Source organism: Brachycentrus maculatus, unplaced genomic scaffold, assembly GCF_059751285.1.
Source record: "Brachycentrus maculatus isolate JH-2025_06_01 unplaced genomic scaffold, ASM5975128v1 h1tg001196l, whole genome shotgun sequence".
Taxonomy (NCBI): domain Eukaryota; kingdom Metazoa; phylum Arthropoda; class Insecta; order Trichoptera; family Brachycentridae; genus Brachycentrus; species Brachycentrus maculatus.
In genome coordinates this window covers 87,402-112,865 of record NW_028281883.1, presented here as the reverse complement: position 1 = coordinate 112,865, position 25,464 = coordinate 87,402, and the positions used below count along the sequence as shown (strand labels likewise).

The 25,464-nt window shown below is 37.2% G+C and overlaps 1 protein-coding gene across 1 annotated transcript in view; it reads right to left on the bottom strand.

Moving 5' to 3' along the window:
* Positions 1-25,464, bottom strand: part of LOC148299302 (uncharacterized) — a 91,540-nt gene that overhangs the window by 20,761 nt on the left and 45,315 nt on the right. Inside the window, exons 17-18 of the mRNA XM_088276218.1 lie at positions 7,252-7,399; positions 4,025-4,213 (exon numbers count right to left, since the gene is read on the bottom strand). Of these exons, the coding sequence (XP_088132344.1) occupies positions 4,025-4,213; positions 7,252-7,399 (337 nt within the window). The remainder of the gene's footprint in view (positions 1-4,024; positions 4,214-7,251; positions 7,400-25,464) is intronic.

Sequence of the window (25,464 nt, the reverse complement as noted above, 5' to 3'; positions counted from 1 at the left end):
AATTAATACATAAATTAAAATCGAGTTCTACAAATTAAACGCCAAATCAATAAAAAAAAAATAGTATTTTTACTTTTTAACCAGCGGAACTAATTCAAATGAGTCATTATTAATTAAAAATACAATTAAAAAACAAATACCCTCTATAACATTCTCTACGATAAAGCTGTACTCATCGCAACGTTATAGGCGGTTTACTGTATACTGATCAATCTCGTGACACAATACATGCGATACCCAGACTTATCTTCTTCATCTATCTGGAGATATCAAAAATGTAATAAATAAATCCAGATTTGCGAACACGTATAAGGACACATTTATGAATTGATTTTTAAATCAAACACTTATTTTTTTGGTCTATTTTTCAAACCCTTATCCGCACCCAAATGGTGCATAGGGCACTGCATCATACAAACGCAGTGTCATCTTGATCGTTAACACACGAAGGAAAGGTGATCAGCCCTCCGCTTCAGGTACCAGTCCAGGGTAATATGCAAAAAATATTAGAGTGAATAAATCACTTATATTTATTTGACCCCCCTGGGAATCGAGCCCGGGACCTCCAGAACAGTAGCCGAGCGTGCTGACCATTACACTACGGAGGCGGACTATACTGGGTTGTATATTATTTTTTAAAAAACACATTCATATTGTGACAATTCGACTGTCCAAACTCAAAACACAGTAAGGAACTTTTTTTTTGAAAAACTTTTTTTTTGCATTTTTAGACTAACTAGAATCTACTTATATTATTTTGAGAAATAAAAAGACTTTGTTTTTTGATTCACTCACATTTTTATTAACAACCAACTAGTTTCGGCAACAACCTGTTGCCCTCTTCAGGGTTTAATTTATGAACAAACGAAGTCTTTTTATTTCTTAAAATAAAATTTATCAATATGATCCATAAAGTAAATGCTTTCAATATTCAAAACAGAATCTAACCGTTAAGAGAAAGTAACCGCTACTTAGCTTGGTTAGCTTCGAAACCGGTAGACATTATAATTAAGTTTTAATTAAATATTTATAGTGATTTTAAAACAAAGTTACATTTTAATTATAAAATGGAAAATCGCAAAGTTAGTGCTTCAAATATAAATTATAGAATCTACTTAGTCGAAGAATGCAAAAAAATGTCCCTTACTGTGTTTTAAGTTTGGACAGCCGAATCGTTTCGCCCAGTCGTGGCATTTTCAAACGAATGTCAAAATGTGGTAAAGTTCCTTCTTTGCTTAGCAGTATGCTCCATCCGATACTACGGTTGCCGGAGATGCCTTGTTGAATAAACAGCGCTAGTAATAGGTGAAATAACTCGCTAATCAAACGCAAACATTGGGATATGATACAGGGTACAGCCCGCGGACTTGGCTCCGAGTGTGCAGAAGGGTTGATCGGCGGGGGGATGTTATTGGATACGTATATTGTTTATTTGTTTGCCATGGATTATGTAGACAACACAAAGGGGTAACACGAAAAAACACGTCTTTGGCTTGTGCACTTTCTAGCAACTAAAATCTGTGTTGAGAAGTCGAATGGTGAGCATATTGTCCTCTCAGGATCATTAAAAGCTATGCTACCTTCTTACACACATTTTCTCTCATAAATACGTGTTCATTTGCTAGATCTACACTAAATATTTTGTACTAATCTTTATAACTGAAGACTTTAGACTGAATTTCGACTTTCCAATTCATGACAGGTTTTAATTTTCGAAATAAAGTAATTCGGTAACATTTTACTAGAAGATGCATGGCGTAAAATAATAAGGAATGGCCACATTCAAGCAGGAGCCCGATACTCTGTGTTGCATAGCCGCAGCAAAGTTATGAACACATAAATACTAGAAAATTGGGAAAATGTCAACAAATATACTGGCCTAACTAACTAACCATCGCGCCGGTTTTTCGCAGGGGTAGGCAAAAGATAGAACGCCACACCACTCTTTCTTCGCAAAGATTCTTCGCTTCTTCCACATTCACATTCGCCGATTATTTCGACTCCTGACTACTTCGATGCTTTTATTTCTACGTTTGCTTAATTCCACATGTCGTAACCAACTCAACACACCATTCATAATTTTATCGATAATGCATATCTCAGCTCTGTATTCTTTCCAAATTCCACCATTAGAACATCTAACATACAAAAACCATTTTTTATTCAAGTGAAATATTTGTGTTTTTATTATTTACACAAATATTTAAATTTCATACTATTTCTGTGAGCCTAAGCGGCTCATTATTAGAAATAGGTATCAAATTGTGGTAGAGTGGGTTCGAACCGAGAAACTCTGAATTAAGAGTCCGTGACACTAACCACGGGACCACAACCCGAAACAAACAATGTCTTGCCTCACATTGGTCTGAGTGATCACATTTCGACTGCTATAGTCTACTTTAATCCTTAGTTTTCTTTACATCCTATGGTAATAATATATTGGTGCCGAAAAATTCGTTGTGCATTTCCAGTTTACCTTCTGTTTATACTAATCATCCACTGGTGCATAAGGCAAAAGAAAGAAGCGGTGTTCTAGATCTTCAACCCTTTCCGGTCCTATGTCGACTGTCATTCGACATCGACTTTATTCCGGTGATTCCTATGTCGAATGTGATTCGACATTTTTTTCTTCATCAGTTTAGTGTTAAAATACATGCAAACATATTTTTTCTCACTCGTATTTAGTGTAAAATGTAATAATAACAGACAAGATTGTATACATTCAAAATAAAAATAAATTTTTAACACAAGTGTAGTTTTATTTAAAAAAAAAAAAACTTGGACGTATTGTTTAACCCTGTAACGCTGTAAATCTATTGTGGACCTGGTGGAATTTTTGAATTTTTTTATGGACCGGAAAGGGTTAATAACGTCAAAACAAGACGATTGATCCTGCGCTTCAGGTACAAGTCCGGGGTGATATTGGATTTATAAAGACCCGATTGCAGACGAGGCCTCGCTCGGTTCCCTAATTACCGGCAGAATGGAGAGAGATACCGGCCTGGGGTAGCAGGAAGCCACCCTCGCCAAACAAATTAATAAAACCTAATAATGTTTGCTCTCCGGCCACGGGAGGCTTGCGCAAACTGATCACCCCCCAAAGCAAACTCGGCAACATATCTCCGGCGAGATACTAACCGCTGACGAGCATACAGATGATGCGTTCGCCGATCCGTTCTGACTAGCGATGCATTTTAACATTACGCCCCTTAAAGTAGGTGAAAACCCTTATACGCACCCCCATGGTGCATAGGGCACTGCATTATATAAACGCAGTGTTATCTTGATCGTAAACACGCGAAGGAAAAGTGATCAGCCCTCCGCTTCAGGTACCAGTCCAGGGTAATATTTAATAAATATTAGAGTGAAAAAATCACTTATATTTATTTGACCCCCCCCTGGGAATCGAACCCGGGACCTCCAGAGCGGTAGCCGAGCGTGCAGACCATTACACTACAGAGGCGGACAAAACTTTGCACTTAAAGTAGGTACTTATTTTTATTTATTTATTAAATTTGTCTAGATCAAATTGAAGACATTTTAAGTGTTACGCAATAAATCGTTAAAATAGTATAAATTAGAATTTTTACCTTCCCATCACGGTGTTGTGTTCCCATAATATCTGCATAGTAACCATAATATCTTTTTTAATATAATAAATGCAAGGCTAAGCTTTTAAGTATTCCTCCAGAACATATTTACGCATTGATTTAAAAAATAATAAAAAATATCGGGTACATCGGAGGTATTTTGTGAATATCGGAAACAAATTCGGTATAAACAGCGCGTGTAGAGTGTGATCTTTCACTGTAATATTTATTCAATATTACCCTGAACTAGTACCTGAAGCGGAGGGCTGATCACCTTTCCTTCATGTGTAAACGATCAAGATAACACTGCGTTAATATGACGCAGTGCCCTATGCACCATTGGGGTGCGGATAAGGATTTTATGATTATTATTTTATTAATGTCACAATCCACTGAGAAAAAACAGCTTGAAATATAATTGGATGAATATTGACCTGATAGGCGGGCAGGTCCGCGTCGGCCGAGGCGGTGAGCAGCTTGAGCGCGGCGGCCGCGAGGCGCAGGGCCGGCGCGGGCAGCGCGGCCGCCTCGGGCGCCCCGGCCAGCGCGCAGCACACGCAGCGCAGGCAGCCGCCCATCTCCGTGGCGCGCAGCGCGCCGCCCAGCCGCGAGCACGCGTCCGTCTGCCGGAGAACACAACATCAACATCTACATGGTGCAAATAGACAACCGTTGCATTCTGCGGGGAGAGAGGTTCAGTTTGTTTTAAACGAAACTTATGAGGAAAATTAAGGGGCAGCGTGGTCCTGGTAAAAGGCAAACAACATGAGAGATTGGACCAGGATGAGGCATGTGGAAACTGTTCATTGTCGCGTAAGATGGAGAAGCATTCGCCAGGGTGAATGCCAACGTAGGGGGTGACCTGATACGGCACAGGAACAAGAAGATATGGTGCAACACTCCTAGAGTGATTTTCTTCCCCGTCTTATTCCTTATTACTGAGGGTTGTGACCCATGTCGGAGCAATGACTCTTCTCCAGCTATCCCTTGACTGCGCCGCACGTAGTTCTCCAGCCACCTTAATTTGATCGGTCCATCGTGTGGGGATCTTCCTCTCCATCTCTTCCCATCCAGCTACCAATCGCAAAGAGTCGTTCCAAACTATTCTTATTGCCACGTGCAACGTGCCCAAAGAACTGAAGAATCCGTCGTGTGCAGACACTGGCCAGAGTCAAGCCATCAGATTGATACTATTTACCAAAGATGGTGATATTGAGAGTTGAGAAGACTGAGAGTGCCATGATAGGCAGCAGGAAGACGCTGCAGAATATATATATATATATATATATATATATATATATATATATATATATATATATATATATATATATATATATATATATATATATATATATATCAGACCACTTCTTCTTCTTATTCTTCCTGAATCCATCCGAAATTATCGTTCTTTGTTGACTGTTAGGGTCACCTCTCTTTGGTTCCAGGTCACAGATGCTTCTATCATAGACAACGTCACCATGGCCCATGCATTCGAATCATGTTATCTTTCTGTGCCATTGATGAATTTTTTGGTCTTCCACTAGATGTTTTTCGAGGAAGGTAAATCTCCTAGATCCTCAATAAACGAGATTAGACAAAGATCAGAACAGTTATGGCGCTGTTTAGAGCTGCCAACGACGAGGCCACATACTCTCAAACGACGGGGGGACCTGACACGACACACGAAGAAGAAGAAGACGAAGAACACACAGAAAAGGGAAATCCTGCCACCATAATTGTGGAATTGTCCGGCAGCATTCGACGTGGTGAATTTATCTTCATCTAGGATACAGATATTAGAGACACGTGGCGAACCAAATTCGAGAAGCATCACAAGAAAAAACAACAAAATGGAAGAAAAACTTACTACAATTACATATCTGAACGATCTGAAGTTATTTTGGTTAATTCAATTGATACCAGTGTCAAATGAATAAGACACGTGGCAAACTTAATTGGAGAAGCGTCACAAGAAAAAAAACGGAAGAAAAACTTACTATAATTACACATCTGTACGATCTGGAGTCCTTGAGGTTGACTCAAACGATACCAGGGTCAAATCAACACTCTTGGCTTCGAGGTCCAGACAAACGTGGCAAGATGGCTGACTTCTGGTCCACGGCATCGCGACTGGCAGGAGAGCTGGCGCTGGAGCGACTGATCCACCGAACGGGAAGCGGAGAAGTGACTACGTGACTGCCGACTGACTGGCCTGTGTACCTCCCAACCGTGCACGTGTGAGCCGAGCGGAGAACAATGGCAGTTAGTAATATGATTTATAGCTGACTGGGAATTCGTCGAATTGCAGTGTAAAATAATATATGTTCCACGCTTGCCGGACGACTGAAACTATGGCGTCTCTTGTTGCGGACCGTAAAACAGTCGTGTAATCAAATTTAATGTCTTTGTTTCTGCGCCGTTTGGATTAGGCCCTCGCTTGCACTTTTAAAATTCCTGGTATCGATATTATTTATTGCTTTGTTTTTATATTTTGCATTTTTTATCGTGAATTCTTGAAATCTTACTCCTAAACAGAAAATATGTGATATGCCACGCACCCAATTTAGATAAATAAAGATATCCTTTACTTCACAACATTTTGAGTGTGTCCAAACTCTATTCACAAATCTGGGTTGTGAACTCATATGTGCTCTGTCATGAGATTAATAATATATCGAGGGGTTTCAAAAAATTGAGCAGTATGAATGTCATACAAGGGTTAATTAAACCATATCCGCTCCCTAGGTGAAGCATATGGAGTCCACAAACTGTCTCTAGGCTTTTCTGTCATATACAAGGGTAGATTGGTAAATGTTGTCTAAAGTGATCACTTAAGCAGGCTAAGATATGTAATAAGCCCTGTAAATACCCTGACTTTCATATTCATCTTCATCTATGTTGAGATGTCAATACGAATCCTCACTTGATTTCTGCCACGGTGTTGTCATTTGTCATTTTGTATCTTCTTCTTCTTCATGTGCCCTCTGTCCTCCACTGCTGGATATAGATATAGTCTCTTCCGTATCCTTCCATTTCCTTCAGTCGGTTGCTGTTTGCAGCCGGTTTTTATCCCCCACAGCGACGGACCATCTCTTTTAGGGTCTTCAGACGACTCTTTTTATTTTAAAAATTGTATCGATAAAATTAAGAAAGGTGTGTTGATATGGTTTGGACATGTAGAACGAATGAGTGAGGAAAGAACGGTACAACAAATTTGTGAGGCGAATGTAATTGGGAAAAGGAGCAGAGGAAGACCGAGAAAAACAAGGCACGATCAGGTATGCCAAATACTGGAAAGTGGTCAGGTTAGGAGTCGAAACAATCGGCGGGCATGTATGAGGAGATGCATGAACGTGGAAGAGGCGAAGAATGTTTGCAAGGACAGAGTGGTGTGGCGATGTTAGTTAGTTAGTTAGACGACTCTTTTTTTCTCTATCTTAAATTTTTTGGGGTCCAGCTTGTGGAGTCTTGTTTTGCAATATGTCCCGCCCATTGCCACTTGAGTCTTGCCACGCGATCCATGATATCCTCTGTTTTGGTTCTCTTACTGATATCTTCAATTCTTACTTTATCCATCAGGCTTAAACCATGCATGGATCTTTCTAGATTTTGGATTTTGTATATAAGTAAGGACAGGAAAATAAAATGTGTTCGAGATTACCTGCAGGTCTCTGGCACACCGATCCGTGATGGCCGCGAGAAGATCCAGAGATGATTCCAGCATGTCGCAAGCGCCGGGAGACGTGGGATCCTCGGCGCTGCTGCAGACTTGGGAGACCAGGTCTACTAGACCAGAGCCGATGACGTAACTGCGGAAGGAAATACAATCTGTTACTTATTGTAACTGCAGACAGTTGGTAGAATTCCATATTGAATTGTTGGGTAATATATCCAAAATTAAACAAGGTTTATTGGATTGCATTCTACATTTATTAATGTTTATGTTAATACGTGACGCGTTTCGTCTTCTTAAGACATTATCAAACACTCTCGAGTGTTTGATAATGTCTTAGTGACCAAGTGCATTTCTTACAAAAACGTGATCATTGACTATTTGATATCTTACTAGCTTAATATTGCCCTGAAAACATCCCAAAGGATTTTAAACTTGGAAGTATAATATATTGGCATGGTAAAAATGACTAACTGCATTGATGTTTATTTTCTTGCCAAGCAAAAGTGACTTAAATGGCCCTCCTGAACATTTTACCTTTTGTTAGTTGGTCACTTTCTCCTGTACGACTACGATATACATAAATAAATGTAGAATTCAATCCACATTATATAGAATTCAACATAGAATTCAACCTTGATTAATTTAGGATATATTACCCAACAATATAATCTGTTACACCAACAAACAGAGAAGAATCTACTCCAAGTATTTTTTATTTTTTTTAATATAAGCTTTAAAAATGAATTAAGGTAGGGACTGACCGGAGCCATTTCATCGTTAAGTAATACGTTACGATGCGAGCATTCGTATAGTCAGTACAGCGAGCCGAGCGCTCCATCCATAGTTTCGGATGCTCGCCGCGAGCGACGTTACGACAAAATGCTCCGGTCACTCCCCACATTAATATTTCGAATGTCACCTGATGATGGAATAGTTATTTCGAAATCGGAAGTGATGTGGTAGTGTTCTATTAAGTGGTATTACACAAAGTGAACGATGAATTATAAGGAGAGTGTTATATTACCATACCAGAAAATTAAAAATGCTTTTATTTAATTTTATTTATTTATTTAAAATATTATACATGTACATAAAAATTATCTGTATTTTCGCTCTTTAGGCATAGCCTGTGTTGAGCCGAAATACTTACATGATAAATTTTAAATACACAAAATACTTAAATTGCTTTTGAATGACATATGTGTACCTACGCATTTTACTGTATAATTAATGCCTTTTTTACGAGTAGATATGGGTGACCGAATTAAATAACGACTTCATAAAAACAAGTCGGTTTTTGGATTAGATCATTTAAAGCATGGGTCGGCAACCTTTTGTTGTAAAAGGGCCAAATATTTTTCATGGGGATCAGTGCGGGCCGCACTTGCAGTAGGTATACATACAATATTTATGTACAAATATTTTAGTTTTAAAAATAAAACGCTAAGTGTATATTTTAACGACATTTATTGTATTTAATAAAATCAATGAGATTTTTGTGATTGCATTTGACTTGCAAGTTTTTTAATATCAGCTTGCATTTTTGAAGTAGAGACGCGTAGTATTGCGTCTAAATGTGAATTCGATAACCGAGAACAGTGTTTGTTTTTTCGATAATTCAGAATTGAAAAAGTTTGTTCACAAATATATGTACTACCAAACATAGTAATTATTTGCTGAGCAAACCTTTTTAAATCCTTGTAGTTTTCTTTCACTCGATTGTGTATAATATCGTCCGTCATGTGCGTTGCGGCGGGAATCTCGCGGGCCGCACCAAGATGTCTCGCGGGCCGCATGCGGCCCGCGGGCCGCAGGTTGCCGACCCATGATTTAAAGCAAAGAGAGAAATACAAACCGTGAAAAGAATAACAAGTTCGCGGCAGTATCTATTGTTGATTTAAGTATGCTTTTTATTTAGCGGAGACCTTTTCAAATATCGCTCACTCCTTTCAAAAACGTCATAAATAAAAAATCGTCAATTCGGTTTCGGAATGCCCAGAAAATGTACTATATCCCAGCGAAAGCGGCATACTTTTAATTTAATATTTACCCGCTACAGGGCAGAAAATGTTGTTTTTGCATTTTGAAGAAAAGGTATTGTTTAATTATTTTTTTAAATATACCAAACATTTTTCAAATGGAGAAAAAAACCTCCAGGTTTTATCTAAAAAGATCTGTTGCACAGTAAAAAGTTCCATAAGCGCCTTGATATTTATTTTTAATATATCGTGTTTAAATTTTTAAACTTTAAAAACGGTCTCCTGAAAAATCATGTTTTTTATCTATGACGTTCTTGAAAGGAGTGAGCGATGTGTCAGATCCTTACCGAATCATTTTACATACCGAAAAATGCCTAAAAATACTATCTTTATTTTTATTTTTTTCAAATAACTTTTTAAGTGGAAAAAGCCAGATTTGTGAACAGGGATCTGGATTCTGGTTGTGTGATTTTAATGAACTCTCAATACGGGCAGAATGTCATTACGTTTGAGGGCCGGAAGGTCGGGTAAACAAGGAAGAGCGGAAGTATGGAGAGGAACTGGGAAAGAAATCGCGGGATAGATTATTAAATTTTGGCTGAGCAAACGGAACTTTAGCCGTAATTAGATTTGACTTCGGCAAACATATTAGACCCGAGGATGGCGGAGTAGACGTTTACACAGCAGAGTGGAATATTAACGAATAATTTTGTTAAAATATAAAAGATCCGGATTAAATTATCTAAAATAACTAACATTTCTTGAATGTTTTTCGCAGATACTTTGTGGCACATTTTATAAACTTTATAAAATAAAACAACTTTGTTTTAACCACTTTTTATTGGTACACTTCTTCCAACCGGTTTCGACAAGAACCTTGTCATCCTCAGGGTTTATGTACTAATTCCAAAACATTGAAATACTCATAGTTAGGTTATAATTAAATAATAATATGGCAATGACTAATGCCTCGTATGTCTATGTTCCCACTAATTAAAAATAAATAGATAATTAAAAATAATAAAAACAGCTCCTACCCCCTGTTCATCCTTCAACGTCCAAAAGACACAACCCTAAAATTAAGAATAAGCTCCACATACGGTGTTTGAAAATGATGCGGAATGCATCGAAACACGCGTCACAATAGATTTTAAGAATAAAGTGGTATTTACCAAGTAAAATTTCAATTGAAAACATGATAATGTCTAAGTTATACCCTGAAGGAGGTTTGTGGGTTTAATAATAATTAGATTTAGCGCTACCCGTAGATAGGAGCGCCAAGTTGGCAGCATCAGTCGGCTTCTCATTTGCATTTAGACGAGCTTCACTTGTTGATATTTAATTTTTCTCAACAAAAGCTATCAGAACTAGCATGCCGAAAGTTGAAATGGGAAAACGGAAATTTCACTCGCAACGATTTAGGATTATAATTAAATTATTCATTATTTTTATTTATTTTTTAAACCAAAACCATGATTTTTATCCCAGGGATGAAATATAAATGATTAATTAAAATTTCACATGGAAAATATCACTTTTTCTTGCTGGCTCTATCCCAACTTATCGTCTTTGTAGACTGTTAGCGTCAGCTCTCCTCGTCCTCAGATTGTAGGTCCTTCTCATATACAACGTCACTTAGGCCATGCCTTCGAATCATGTTACCTTTCTGTAGCATCCATGAATTTTTTGGTCTTCCTCTAGATGTCTTTCGAGAAAGATCCATGGCGATCGCCTGGTTTACAATATGTTCAGGTTCTCTACGTTCTATGTGCCCATATCATCTCAATTGCCTTTCCTCTACCTTAATATTACTTGATAAATACCACTATTTATTCAAATCTATTGTGACACGTATTTCGATGCAATTTCAAGCACCTTATACGGTTTATAAAATAAAACTCAAACTTTGTTGTTTAGCACATTAATTTTTCTCCAGCCTGTTTCGACAAGAACCTTGTCATATTAAGGGACGGACGTGTAGGTACTATGTGTACAAGATGGACAGCAATTTTATTGAGATGGAGACCTTAGGAAAATAAAAGAGGCGTCGGAAGACCTCAAAGATGGCCCGTATCCTGCATATTGCCAGTGAATACATATGCTCTAGAGAAAATGGATTTGACAAAAAGAAACGCAGAGAAGCTCAAATGCACACAGCGATTTATGGAAAGATCCATGCTTGGCTTAACCCGAGAGATGAAATGAGAAATGAAGAAATTAGGAACAGAACCAGGAAAGCGGATATCATGGATCAGCTCAAGCAATGGACAGGACATATTGCAAGATAAGACCCTACAAGGTGGACTCCTAAAATTTTTAGATGACTTCAAAAAAGGTGGTCCGACGACATTGTCACTGCGGGGGGTAGAAACTGACTGCATACAGCAACAGACCGAAGGGAATGGAAGGATACAGAAGAGACCCATATCCAGCAGTGGAGAACAGGTTAGAGAAGAAAAAGAAGAAGAAGTTTCATAATTTCGACACGAAAGTTCCTTTATCTTTAAGGTGGGGACTGACTGGAGCATTTCATCATTACGTAACATACGCAGCGAGCATCCGATATCGGTTGAAGTACTGAAGGAACGAGCTCGGCTCGCTGTACTGACATACGAATGCTCGCATCGTAACGTGTTACGTTACGACGAAATGACTCCGGTCAATCCCCATCATGCAGATTAGAGCTGGCCCGAAATGTCTTTGCCAAAATGAATAAAGTGTTTTTGTCCCGAAACTTAAACCTTGAACTTCGGAAACGTATGTTGAAGTGCTATGTCTTCCCAATTGCTCTCTATGGAATGGAGGGATGGACACTCACACAGGCACTGGAAAACCGAATAGAGGCGTATGAGATGGGTCTCTATCGCAAGATCCTGCGAGTGTCATGGCGTGATCCGGTCACCAACCTAGAGACGGATGAATACCAATAAGGAACTCCTACCAACCATCAAGCAGAGTGCGCTGATGTACTTCGGACACGTCATGAGAAATGAAAAATATCGTCTTCTCCACCTAATCATGCAAGGAAAGATTGAAGAGCGAAGAACTCAAGGACGCCGAAGGACATCATGGCTGAAAAACCTAAGACAATGGTTTGGCAGAAGCACCGAATCTCTGTTCCGAGCTGCAGCATCAAAATTGAAGATAGCCATGATGATCGCCGATCTTCGTTACAAGTGGCACAGAAAGAAGAAGAATCCCCATCATTACAGAAAGTTTCGTTTATTAAAAGTCGACCTCAAAATAAAGAATTTTGTCAGAACATAAACTCTACACCCATTATATACAAGCTTGGAAGGTATGTAGTACTAAACGAAAAACGGAGGATGATGGATCTATAATATTGGCTATGAAAGTAATACGGCACTTGTGATATTGGCTATGAAAGTAATACGTCATTTGTGATATTGAATATCAGATAATGGCCGAGCGGCGTGTCGCGCGAGGGGGCGGGAACGTTGGGGCAGGTTCGACATCCCTCAAAGAGTGGTTTTTCATGTTTTCCCACGAGATGAAGAGAGCGTGCTACTAAAACTTCACTCTTGCCACATGCATATTGCAAGGTCATACTAACCCCTTTGATGTTATAACAATACCCAGACTACGCGAATCCCAATTTACTATAAAGATAATAAAAAAAATATCGTTGACTGATTCGACAGTCAATTTGTGGTAATATCTGTCCATTATTAATTTAAGTTTTACTTGGTAAATACCAATATTTCTTAAAATCTATTCTGGCACGTATTTTGATGCTTTTCTCATCATATTCAAACAACGTATGTGAAGTAAGATTTAAATTATATTAAAAAAAAAGAAAATTCAACAATGCCAGTCAACTAGCGATTCATTGTAAAAATATTACCAATACTTTCAATATTAAAAATATTACCAAAAATCACGATTTCGAGAATTTCAGTGAAAAAATTACAAAGGCTTTTAAAACGGTTAAAAATTATTACGTTAAAATCACGAAACAAAGGCAGACTAATGAAAAAACAGAGCCTCAAAAGACAGGGGTGCAGGTTCGTATTAAGTGGTTTCGGAGGGGGTGATCAGAATTGTTTAACAATATCACAAGACGATCAACCCTTCACCCTCGCGTGGGGGGAGGCGTCGTTAATTCTATAGTATCAGGGCTGTATGAGATCGCGTCGGGATATTTTTTATCGGAGATACAAGACGACACAACAGTAATGAAAACACTCCCGGTTTGTTGGTTGAGACGAACTCCGGCGTATCCAATCAGTCTCGGCAAACCTTTCGGCGTTTCAGGCAGGTGGGATAAAGTGCGCAAAATGGTACAAGGTGGATGACGGTTTCAGGAGCTGTGTGGGCAGAAGACAAACACTGGCAGTGGGTGTAATATTTCCTGAAGAAATTTCAGGAAAACAGTAATTAACAATTGACAGTTTTCAGGCGTTTCTCAGTGTGTGAAAAAATCCTGCCAGAATCTTGAATACATCCAAATAAAAGGTTATCTGCTCAATAAAGGCTTTCTCACTACTTAATCGCGTCAAATTAACATATAAGCTATATATGTATTGATTTGGCGTTTAATTTGTAGAACTCCATTTTAATTTATGCATTAATTTTTAAATCAAAGACAGATTTTTGAGTCCACCAAGTTGTATTTTATTAACAAAAACACATAAAAATTAATGTTGTGACAGTTGTTTCGCCTCGTTATGGCATTTTCAAACGAATGTCAATGTCAATGTTTTCAAACAATTGTCACTAAAATTGTTGATAAAATACAACTGAGTAGACTCAAAAAATCTGTGTTTGATTTAAAAATTAAAACATAAATATAAGCTATTTATTTATTGATTCCTCATTAACATTGTGGAATGATATGTTGATTTTTTTTAAATTAACAGCTCTCGCCCTCGGGCCTCATATACATTGTACATTATACAACGTCATCTAGGCCATTACCTTCGAATCATGGTATCTTTCTGTAGTATCCATGAATTTTTCGGTCTTCCTTTTTCTCTCGAGGAAATTAGAAATTATCAATTTTAATTTTACTTGGAAAATACCACTTCTTCTTGCTGGCTCCAACCCAACTTATCGTCTTTGTGGACTATTAGCGTCAGGTCTCCTCATCCTCAGGTTGTAGGTCCTTCTATCATATACAACGTCACCTAGGCCATGCCTTCGAATCATGGTATCTACCTGTAGTATCCATGATTTTTTGGTCTACCTCTAGATGTCTTTCGAGGAATATCTATGGCGATCGCCTGGTTCACAATATATTCAGGTTTTCAGCGTTTTTAAAAAAAAATGTTATAATATATTACACGACTTATTAACATATTTTCGTCACAATTTTTGAGTGATATTTTGACGAGACCTGAACTCGGGAGAGTTGCGAACCACAAGATAAGACGCCTGTAAGTGGGGGGTGAAAATTTCATTACCGAAGCCCTCCCTCCCTCCGAAGGGAGGGCCTCGCCGCCGTCTTGCCGCAGGAAGGGTTGACTGGGCGGCACGGGGAGGGGGGGACATGGCATACATCATAATTGTGTTTGCCATCAAGATTGGACGCTGATTGGCGGAGATAGATTTGCAGAGAGATGCTGCTTGAGTAGACTCTGCGAGCATCTTGCGAACGGGGTCGAGAATTTCAGTGTCGATTATATGTATATAAATAAAGGTGGAGTGTATTGTTTCGTATACAAACTATGGATCGCGTCAAATTGCGAAATGCACGAAGTAACCGTTGTGGCAATATTTATTTAACAAATTCGTTATTAATTATTAAAATACTTCAAATAATTAACCTACGTCTATCATAATATCTCGATGATGGAGCGCTATTGGTGATAATTTTAGGACTAGCAGTACGTCATACAAGAGTAAATATGAAGATGAATTATTTATATTGACATCTAAACATTGATATCTGTCACTTAACCAGCCTATGACAGATCGTAAGCCCTGCGAATGCCTATACTTTCATATTCTTCTTCATCTACGATGAGATGTAAAAAAACAATATTTAGGATAACGATACGCACAACATATTGAAAAACAAATTATCGTTTTTATTTTTAATTTAAGTTTTACTTGGTAAATACCACTTTTATTATTAAAATCTACTGTGACACGTGTTGTGATGCATTCGCCATCATTTTCCCCACGATTTACACACAACGAAGGTTTGAAAGTCCCAAGAATTAACAATAAATATGGGAGTCGAACACTGCAATATATCGTTCCGAACATTTTTAATTTGTTGCCGACGAACACAGGGGAAATAAAGGAATGGGTAAATGATCAATAGTTAATTTTATGAAAATTGCAAAATGTATATATTCTTAATTTTTCTCTCTTTTTTTGTGTGTATATTAGGTTAAAATGGTTAAAAATGATAAAAAATGTATTCAAAAAGAACTCCACCGACAAGACACGATGTGGCTTGGTGGGACGCAAAATATTTTTTTTTAAATATGTTGAAAATTGTGATTTAAATAAATGTATACAATTTATGTTAATAATAAAAAAATTAAAATAAATAAATTTCAAACACCGTATGTGAAGAAAAGTATAAATTTTAGAGTATTGTCCTTGGGATGTTGAAGATTGAAGAAGGGTACGAGCTGTTTCTTATTTTTATTTATTTATTTGTTTCAATAAATTTTAAGATAAAGTGGTTTAAGATAAAGTGCGCTACTTGAACTTTGATGTGTTACTTGAGCCCAGTACAAAAAAAAGAAAAAGATATGTATTTGGTCTACAATAATGAACGTATCGACATGATTCATTGTTTCCCTGATAGGTGACACTTATTGTCACGATACGTTCATTATTGCAGACCAATTACAAATTTAATTTTCTTTTGTACTGGGCTCAAGTAACACATCAAAGTTCAAGTAGCCCCGTTCTACGGTACCTAGTTACATTTCAGTACAAATTACTAATAAATTATATTAGTTAAATTCCTCTATTTTTGGTAACTATCGTATATTTATTTACAAAATAAAACTTAAATTAAAAGTGGATGGATTTTATAACGAAGTGACTGCCGAATCAATGGTCGATAAATGATTATATTCGTTGATTGATTAATTTAGCGTAATATATCTCGATATAAACACACGCGCGGTAGCCGCCGAATGATTGGCTCCCCGCCGGGCCGACCCTCGACAAACCTCCTCTCCGAGGGCGGTCCAGATGTCGGCCTCTGCGTGCACGCCGAAACGCCTGCGGTCCGCTAAACAATCGCCATAATGGAGCTCGCCTCATCTACGCAGTTTGACACCACAGATTTGCTCATAATGTCTTAATATTTATATTCGCGTTTATCGGTTTATAGCACAGGTCGGCAAAGTGTGGCTCGGGAGCCGCATGCGGCTTGGTACCGTAAACCTTTGACATTAGTACCATATTCTTCTACGTACGCTTTTTCCACATTCATGCGTTTCCTCATACATACTTACTTACTTCAGCCTTCTTCTTATTTTACCAGAAAAAAATGTTTTAACCCTTTGTTTACCAGGACTTTAGAGGTTACTATGTTTGAAATGTGTGTGGTTATTCTGTAGAATTGTGGATTTTTTTCACTCTTATATTTATTCAATATTACCCTGGACTGGTACCTGAAGTGGAGGGCTGATCACCTTTCCTTCGTGTGTTAACGATCAAGATAACACTGTGTTTATATAATGCAGTGCCCTATGCACCATTGGGGTGCGGATAAGGGTTTGATTTTTTTTTTATATATTTGTTTTACTATTTTACTATTTAGTCCGCCTCCGTAGTGTAATGGTCAGCACGCTCGGCTACCGTTCTGGAGGTCCCGGGTTCGATTCCCAAGGGGGGTAAAATAAATATAAGTGATTTTTTCACTGTCATATTTATTCAATATTACCCTGGACTGGTACCTGAAGCGGAGGGCTGATCACCTTTCCTTCATGTGTAAACGATCAAGATAACACTGCGTTTATGACGCAGTGCCCTATGCACCATTGGGGTGCGGATAAGGGTTTTATTATTATATTATATATATTTTCTACTCTGAAAATCCGATTTTTTTGTATACATACTACATATAAAGTTATCTTCTTTTCACGTCTAGTGCAAACACACGCAAAAAAGAGATTTGTAAAGAGTAAATAATAATCCCAAGAAATAAACTGATTAAATGTTGATTTACGAGCAGGAACTACAATCGAATAGAGCAAACTAAGGGAAGTTTTATGTGCTCATTCTTCTCTCGGGGGGCGGAAAGGTAAATAAATCCGTATCATTCCGATGTTTTAATTACAAACGAGAGGGCAAATCGATAAATAACAGTCGTCGGGGATACAAGTAAGGAAAGCCACTTCGTGGACGATTCAGTAAAAGTATTCCTGTCGCAATTCACAATGACAGAACTCACAAAATGGACCATAACTCATTTTTATTATTAACAGTATTTTAAGGAAAGCCAATTCGTGGATGATTCAGTAAAAGTATTCCTGTCGCAATTCACAGTGACATAACTCACAAAATGGACCATTACTCATTTTTATTATTAACAGTATTTTCAGGAAAGCCAGTTCGTGGATGATTCAGTAAAAGTATTCCTGTCGCAATTCACAATGACAGAACTCACAAAATGGACCATAACTCATTTTTATTATTAACAGTATTTTCAGAAAAGCCAGTTCGTGGATGATTCAGTAAAAGTATTCCTGTCGCAATTCACAATGACAGAACTCTTTCAGAACTTCTTTCTTCTCGCCATAGATGGCCCTAGTGAAATTCTAGTCAATTCAAGCAATATATTTCGATTTTGAACGATATATATTAGAAGTTTCAAGAATTTGAGTGCAAGACCACTATTGACTTAATGTGAACAAAACTTCATAAAAACTCAGTTTATATTCCTCTTCATGAAGAGAACATCCGCAGCTCTTGAAACTAGTAGTTTTTATATTATTTTTTGACATCTCATCAAAGATGAAGAAGAATATGGAAGTCTGGGCATTTACGGGGCTGACGACCGTCATCGGCTGGTTTAAGTGATCACTTTACACACGTGTAACATTCACCAATTCTACCCATTATTGACAACCACACTACTCAAATTCTAGGAAATTCTATATATATGAACCAATTTAGAAACCTTGTTCTTGAATCACTAGAACTTCACTAGAGACATCTATTGGTGAGATGTAAAGAAGATTTTTACTAAGCAGAAACTCTTATATTAGTATGTGAGGTCCGAATCCTGGATTATAATCACACACATGAGAAACGCCAGAAAATACCATTTTCATTTTTATTATTTAAGCTTATAATTTGACCAGATAATTTATTTACAACATTTTGAGTGTGTCCAAATACTTGTTCACAAAATCTGGATTATCTCCAATTACAGGAGTTATTTTCATATAATTTTTTGACATCTCATAAATAAAACAAAATAAACAACATCTCATGTCGTTTTTACATAAATAAACTATAAAGAGTGGTATTGTAAAAGTGTTTTATTTTTATATATTAGGTCTAATAAAAGAAAACCATTATTTTGCATGAAATTTGTGAAAAATTGACATCGAAAGTTTGTTACAATCGACTGTGTAAGTTTTTTGCCAATAGGGACAAGAGTTTTTACGAGAGAAGCATAATGAAATTACCTTCAAAATGGCAACAAGTTATCGAACAAAACGATGCATATTTGACGTAAATTAGATTATTCTAAGTATGGTAAATAAAGACTTCAATTTCACGCAAAAATAATGGATTTCTTTTTACTAGACCTAATGTAGAGATCTTGATTCCCTTTTTAAATATATATTTAGTAATTTACATAATCAAGTAGTTATCGTACTCCTTGTACTCACAGAGGTCTCGTTACGGCTACAATTGTTATCTCAATTAAGTCTGTGGCCGTTCAGGGTCCTGGGGGATTCGTGAGTACAGTTGTGATACAAAGAATAACAGGGAACAAACGGGAAGCCCTCGCGTGGGAAGACTCGTGAGGGTTGGCGAATTGAGGGTAAAAAATATCCCAAATATTGAATAAATATATTTTTCACTTTCAGTCTTAGTCAAGTATTTATCAGTCTTAATCAGTCTTGATAAAGAAGCGGTTAGCTTCGAAACCGGTAGACATTATAATTAAGTTATAATAAAATATTTATAGTGATTTTAAAACAAAGCTACATTTTAATTATAAAATGGAAAATCACAAAGTTAGTGCTTCAAATATAAATTATAATTTTCACTGACTAAATTAAATATTGTAGTCCTTTATGGGACACCAGTTTGAATTAAGGAGTAACTCTGCTATGCTCATCTGTCTACATAGAAATTGAAATCTGGTGGTTTCAATTTTTGCGTAATGTGGACGTGTGGAGCGAATGGATGACGAGAGAATGACTAAAAAAGTATATTCGGCGAATGTGACTAGGGCAACAGAACGAGAACGGCCGAAAAAGACTAAATCAATCAGAACCTCTGATCTTTCTGAACTCCTAGTAAGAATTTTTACTTTGCATCGAGTTTTGCGTCGTATAGAGGTATGAACTAACGAGGATTAAGAAAAATTCAAATAAAAGGTCTCTGCTTTATAAAAGCTTTCTCAATCCAACATAGGTGGATGATGTGAACTCATATGTACAGTGTCATGAGATTGATGCTACATATATCTAGGAGATCCAAAAAATTGTGCAGTGTGGTTATTAATCATGGGTGGAATAATGAATGTTGCACAGCCTTTAGCAGGTCGTAAGCCTTGTAAATACCCGGACATTCATATTCTTCTTCATCTATATTAAAATAAAATAACTCCTAAGTGGAGATGACTCAGATCGGTGAACAATTTTTTAGACACATTCAAAGTACTATCTACCCTCTGATTGCAAACAGCTATATATGGTTTAAAACTTTTTGACCAATATCACTAGGCTGCTTTTGGTTGGTTAGAAGTTATTGCTTTTTGGCAAAAAGCCCGCCAATGTTTTTTTTTTCTGTACATGAAGTTTAAATAACTAAATAAATAAATAAAAATGTTAAAAATACATATGTTCAATTGTTTCGGCATTCACTCTGTGGTAAGACATAATGAAATTGAAAATAAAACATTGCTTTTATACTATTTGAGAAGCATAAAACAAGTGTTTCATTTTTAAATTAATATCGTTGTCATACAGGAGAAAGTTACCAAGTGCATTTCTAACAAAAACGTGATCATTGACTATTTGATATCTTACTAGCTTAATATTGCCCTGAAAAAATCCCAAAGGATTTTAAACTTGAAAGTATAATATATTGACATGTTAAAAATGACTAACTGCGTTGATGTTTATTTTCTTGCCAAGGAAAAGTGACTTAAATGGCCCTCCTGAACATTTTACGTTTTGTTAGTTGGTCACTTTCTCCTGTACGACTACGATATTGAAAAAAATCCTTGTTTAAAAAAAATACAAATGACCCCGGCTACTTACATCCATTTACGACGAGACTGATAAAGAGTAGTGAAAATATGATAATCATCTTCTATTTAAGCTGATCATTATTTACAACCCCTAATTTCGGTGAACAGCCATTAATATCAATCTATTCCCTCGTACTATAATACCACGTGCGATTTCCACCCTTACACTGTAAGTAATATAACCAATAGCGGTTTTTTCTCCTCATATCACTATATCCGTCTTTTTCAATTTTCATAAAGGTATCACTCGTCCTACCAATGAATCATTCCGATGTGAATTATTTTTACATATCGCTCACTCCTTTCAACAACGTTATAAATCAAAATTCGTCAATTTTCAGCTGTGTATGTTTTCGGAATGCCCAAAAATTGTACTATATCCCGGCAAAAGAGGCATATTTTTAATTTAATATTTACCCGCTACAGGGCAGAAAGTGTTGTTTTTGCATTTTGAAGAAAAAGTATTGGTTAATTATTTTTTAAATATACTAAATAGTTTTCAAATAGAGAAAAAACCTTCAGGTTTTACCTTAAAAGATCTGTTGCACGGTAAAACGTTCAATAAGTGGCTTGACATTTATTTTGAATACATTGTAATATATTTTTAAACTTCAAAAACGTTCTCCTGAAAAGTCAAGTTTTTATTTTTATTTTTGACGTTCTTGAAAGGAGTGAGCGACTTGTGGAATTTTGTAATTGAAACAGTACAAGTACTTGTTTTATAATATTGTCGTATGCGTGTATAACTTGATGTTCTGTTCCCAAATAAAATTTATTAAAGATACATAAATCATTCGGACGTTACAAACTTTTCGCTACACTGACGGTCAGAAACATCCGACTACACGGAAACGCATCGGGCATAAAGTAAAACAATTAGATTTAGGTGTTGTTCTTGCCGACTTAGCGCTGCTAATGCCCGGCCCTCGGAGCCCTCCGGCATACGATCGAATAGAAAAACAGAATTAGTATGCGAACACTCTGCACCGGATTACGTATGGTTTATTGTCAATTTACAATTCAAATCGTGCCGCCTTCTCTCGAGGGGCGACATGCCTCGCGGAATGCAACTCTCGGCTTAGCGGGACCTACCCATCTAGATGTACTTAAATGGAAAAGAAAAAGAAAATTCACAACTCCTACCCTTGCACCATGCAATCTATTGTAGATTAAACTTCATAAAGGATCTCCTGAAAAATCATGTTTTTTGATATATGACGTTCTTAAAAGGAGTGAGCGATGTGTAAAAATACTTGGAAAAGGTAAGGGTGGAACACCATCTGAGTTTGGTCTAAGTCTAAAACATCTATTGTTAAGGTAATTCAAAAATATCTCGAATCCATTATTTATCATATATTATTTAAGGGCTTCGAAAAAATATAAATGTAGGTGCTACAGCAATCAAAACATATTCATTTTAGATTCATATTTTTTATCTACTTATTCAAAACTTCTTGTACAGATATAATCGAACACGGACGCTTACAAGTTAGAGGAAATAGTAAGAGAACTCTAGAAAGTTTAATGATATGTAGTTAAGTATAACAAAGTTTAATGATAGTCAAATATATATGTTTTAGGTAAGATGGTGTGGTGATGATTTCGTGAAAGATGGAGTAGTTATGGAAGATGGAGTGGTTATGGAAGATGCAGTGGTTGCAATTTTGTAGAAAAAAAGAAAGAGTGGTAATGATTTTGAGAGAGATGGAGTGGTAATGATTTTGAGGAAGATAAAGTAGTTTCGGAAGATGGAGTAGTTATGATTTAGTGGAAGATGAAGTGGTAATGATTTTGAGAAAGATGGATTACTTAGGAAGATTGAGTGGTAATGAATTTGTTGAAGATGGAGTGGTTTTGATTTTATGGAGGATGAAGTGGTCATGATATTATGAAAGATAGCATGCTTATGATTTTGTGTAAGATGGAGTGGTAAAAAAATTGTAAAAGATGGTGTGGTTATGATATTCAAGACGTTTTTGACGCATAAACTTATAAACTCCATCCCAGATCATTATAATACTGATTTTCAATCTATTGACGATCTTTCCTCCATTCTGCGTCATCACCGAACCGCCTCTGACCCGAACAGTTAAGATTTCCCGCCTCCACCCGATCCGGCACTGGAATATCCCACACTAATGACGCGTCACTTGCGCGAGATCTCACAATACGCTCTCCCAAACAAATCTCGCGTCGCGTTCACGCCACCCGCGCTAGCAGGGGCGGGGGTGGGTACTCCTGAGGATGGCAAATATTGTAACAAGTGTGGCGGACACGTCCTTTCACACGGCACTAGCGCCGGGCTCCCAGCCTCCCGCGACACTCGACACGCCGAAGGACCTCGTGTCAGGAACACTCGTTTCATTTGTCAATTTTTTTCCACGATAAAACATCGTAATATTTGTAAACATGGCTCATTCTATCAAAACGTGTAAAACGCTTTAAAATTCACATTTAAATTAATGCTGAGTGGGAAAAAAATCTGTGATTTTCAAAGATTTTTCTGCTATATTTCTATTTTTACGTATTCATTATAGGCTAGCCTCAATATTCGATACACCAGATGACCTTGTGTTGGAACCAATCGTTTCATTTGTCAATTTTTTCACGAGAAAACATCGTATTATTTGTAAACATGGCTCATCCTATCAAAATGTGTAAAACGCCTTAAAAATTCGCATTAAAATGAATAATGAATGTGAAAAAATCATTTAAGTATGTATAAAATGTTAAATCGAACACAAGAAGAAGGCTCAAGTAAGTAAATAAGTAACTAACTAACCATCACGCCGCTTTCCGCAGGGGTAGGCAGAGAGTATAGAACGCCACACCACTCTGTCCTTGCCAACATTATTCGCCTCTTCCACGTTCATGCATCTCTTCATACATACCCGCCGATTGTTTCGACTCCTAACCTGACCACTTTCAAGTATTTGGGACACTTGATCGTGCAAAGTTTTTCTCGGTCTTCCTCTGCTCCTTTATCCAATTACATTCGCCTCATAAATTTGTTTCGCCGTTCTTTCCTCACTCATTCGTTCTACATGTCCGAACCATCTCAACACACCTTTCTTAATTTTATCGATAATGCTTGTCTCAGCTTTGCATTCCTTCCTTATTTTACTATTCGCACATCTATCATACATCGTTTCGTCGCACATTATTCTGAGAGATCGCATTTCGACTGCATTCAGTCTACTTTCTTCCTTCTTTTGCCAACTCCATGTTAAGTAAATAAGTATCAATGAGTGAACGCGTGAATGTGGTAAAAGCTACGAAGAATTTTCGCAAGCACAGAGTGACGTGGCAGCGGCGTGATTAGAGCGACATTGTGTAACATTCGATTGGGCGGATGGAGATTCGAGGAATCTGGCCGTAAATAAGCGTCGGTAATAGCGCACGGCGGAATGGCATCGCCTATTGCCGACACTATAAAGATAATGCGGTGACCGATGGACGAGCCGACGCCAGCCGCGACGGGCCTACAGATAAGCCGAGAGACAAGCCTCACGGCTTCTCAAAGTGTTCTTATACGAAGAGAATTAACTTGTGCCCAAAACATCAAATGTGCCATCGACACGGGAACAACTTAACGAGGGCCCATTATCGTAATCTGTAATTACCTATACGACGAAAATAAATAAATGAATGACTCTGCGCCGAATGCGAATAGTTTCGATCGATTCCGACCGCTTGTTCAGTCACAAAATTTGTCCAAAGGGTGGTGGTCATTTTGATAATTTAGTAAAGTTAATAAATATAAAAAAATTGACTCATTTTTTAAGACGACACTTTTTTATTGCAACTCTCTAGCGAGCTCTCAACGACCCATAAAAAGACAACAACTTTGTGCACAGTCAAGTGCATGAAATAGGATTCACAAAAAACATTAGAGATCAATGATAATTTTCAATTAAATTTTACTTGGTAAATACAAACACGACTTAAAATTTATTGTGACACGTATTTTGAAGAAATTTGCGCCATTATCGTTATTACAATAATTGATTTCTTTTTATTTATTTAATATGGTAACAAACGATTTTTTAATAATTTTAATTAATTTTCTACACATTTAAAATCTTAAAATTAATAACGCAGTTCTCTCCAATAAAGAAACTAAGCTCTTGTGCTTGGAGAGGGACTTACACTTATTATTTATTGTTTATGTTTGTTGGTAATATGATTGATTTATTTGGGAATTAAAGAGAACAGTTCCATGAAGTTTTCACTTGATCTATAAACCTTGTACATAATAATAAGTAAGGTACATAATAAATGAAACTCCTATCTAAAAAATATTAAAAAAAAAAAATAAGGATATAACGATTATGTCGAAGATACGTACTTCTTCCTTCACCTTTCGAGAAATATTTGGCAATTTTTTTTTTTTTTTAAGTTGAAGGAGCGCTGTGAATCCGGGAATGACACACGACCAGATAATTATGGTCTCGGTCAAATCCTCAAAATAAACAGAGAAAAAAGCCAAAAGATAACAGCTCGTACCGTGCGTGTCGCCTCGCTCCTCTATCCTCTATCCATCGGCTATTAAACCCCCGCCACCATTCAGGAATGACGGCATCCCGTGTGGACAGACCACAACACTTGGGCCGTCCGCAACTTTCATGTTTATGTCGCCAATTCCGGGGTTAGGCCAATTTGCATCCGAGCCCAGATAAAATCCGCCGTAAAAATTATGTCACACTTTAATTAAGGGTATAAATACAACGCAAATACAGAATTCAATCGCAGGCCGACCACCGGAGAGGTCATACGTCTCTTCACGTC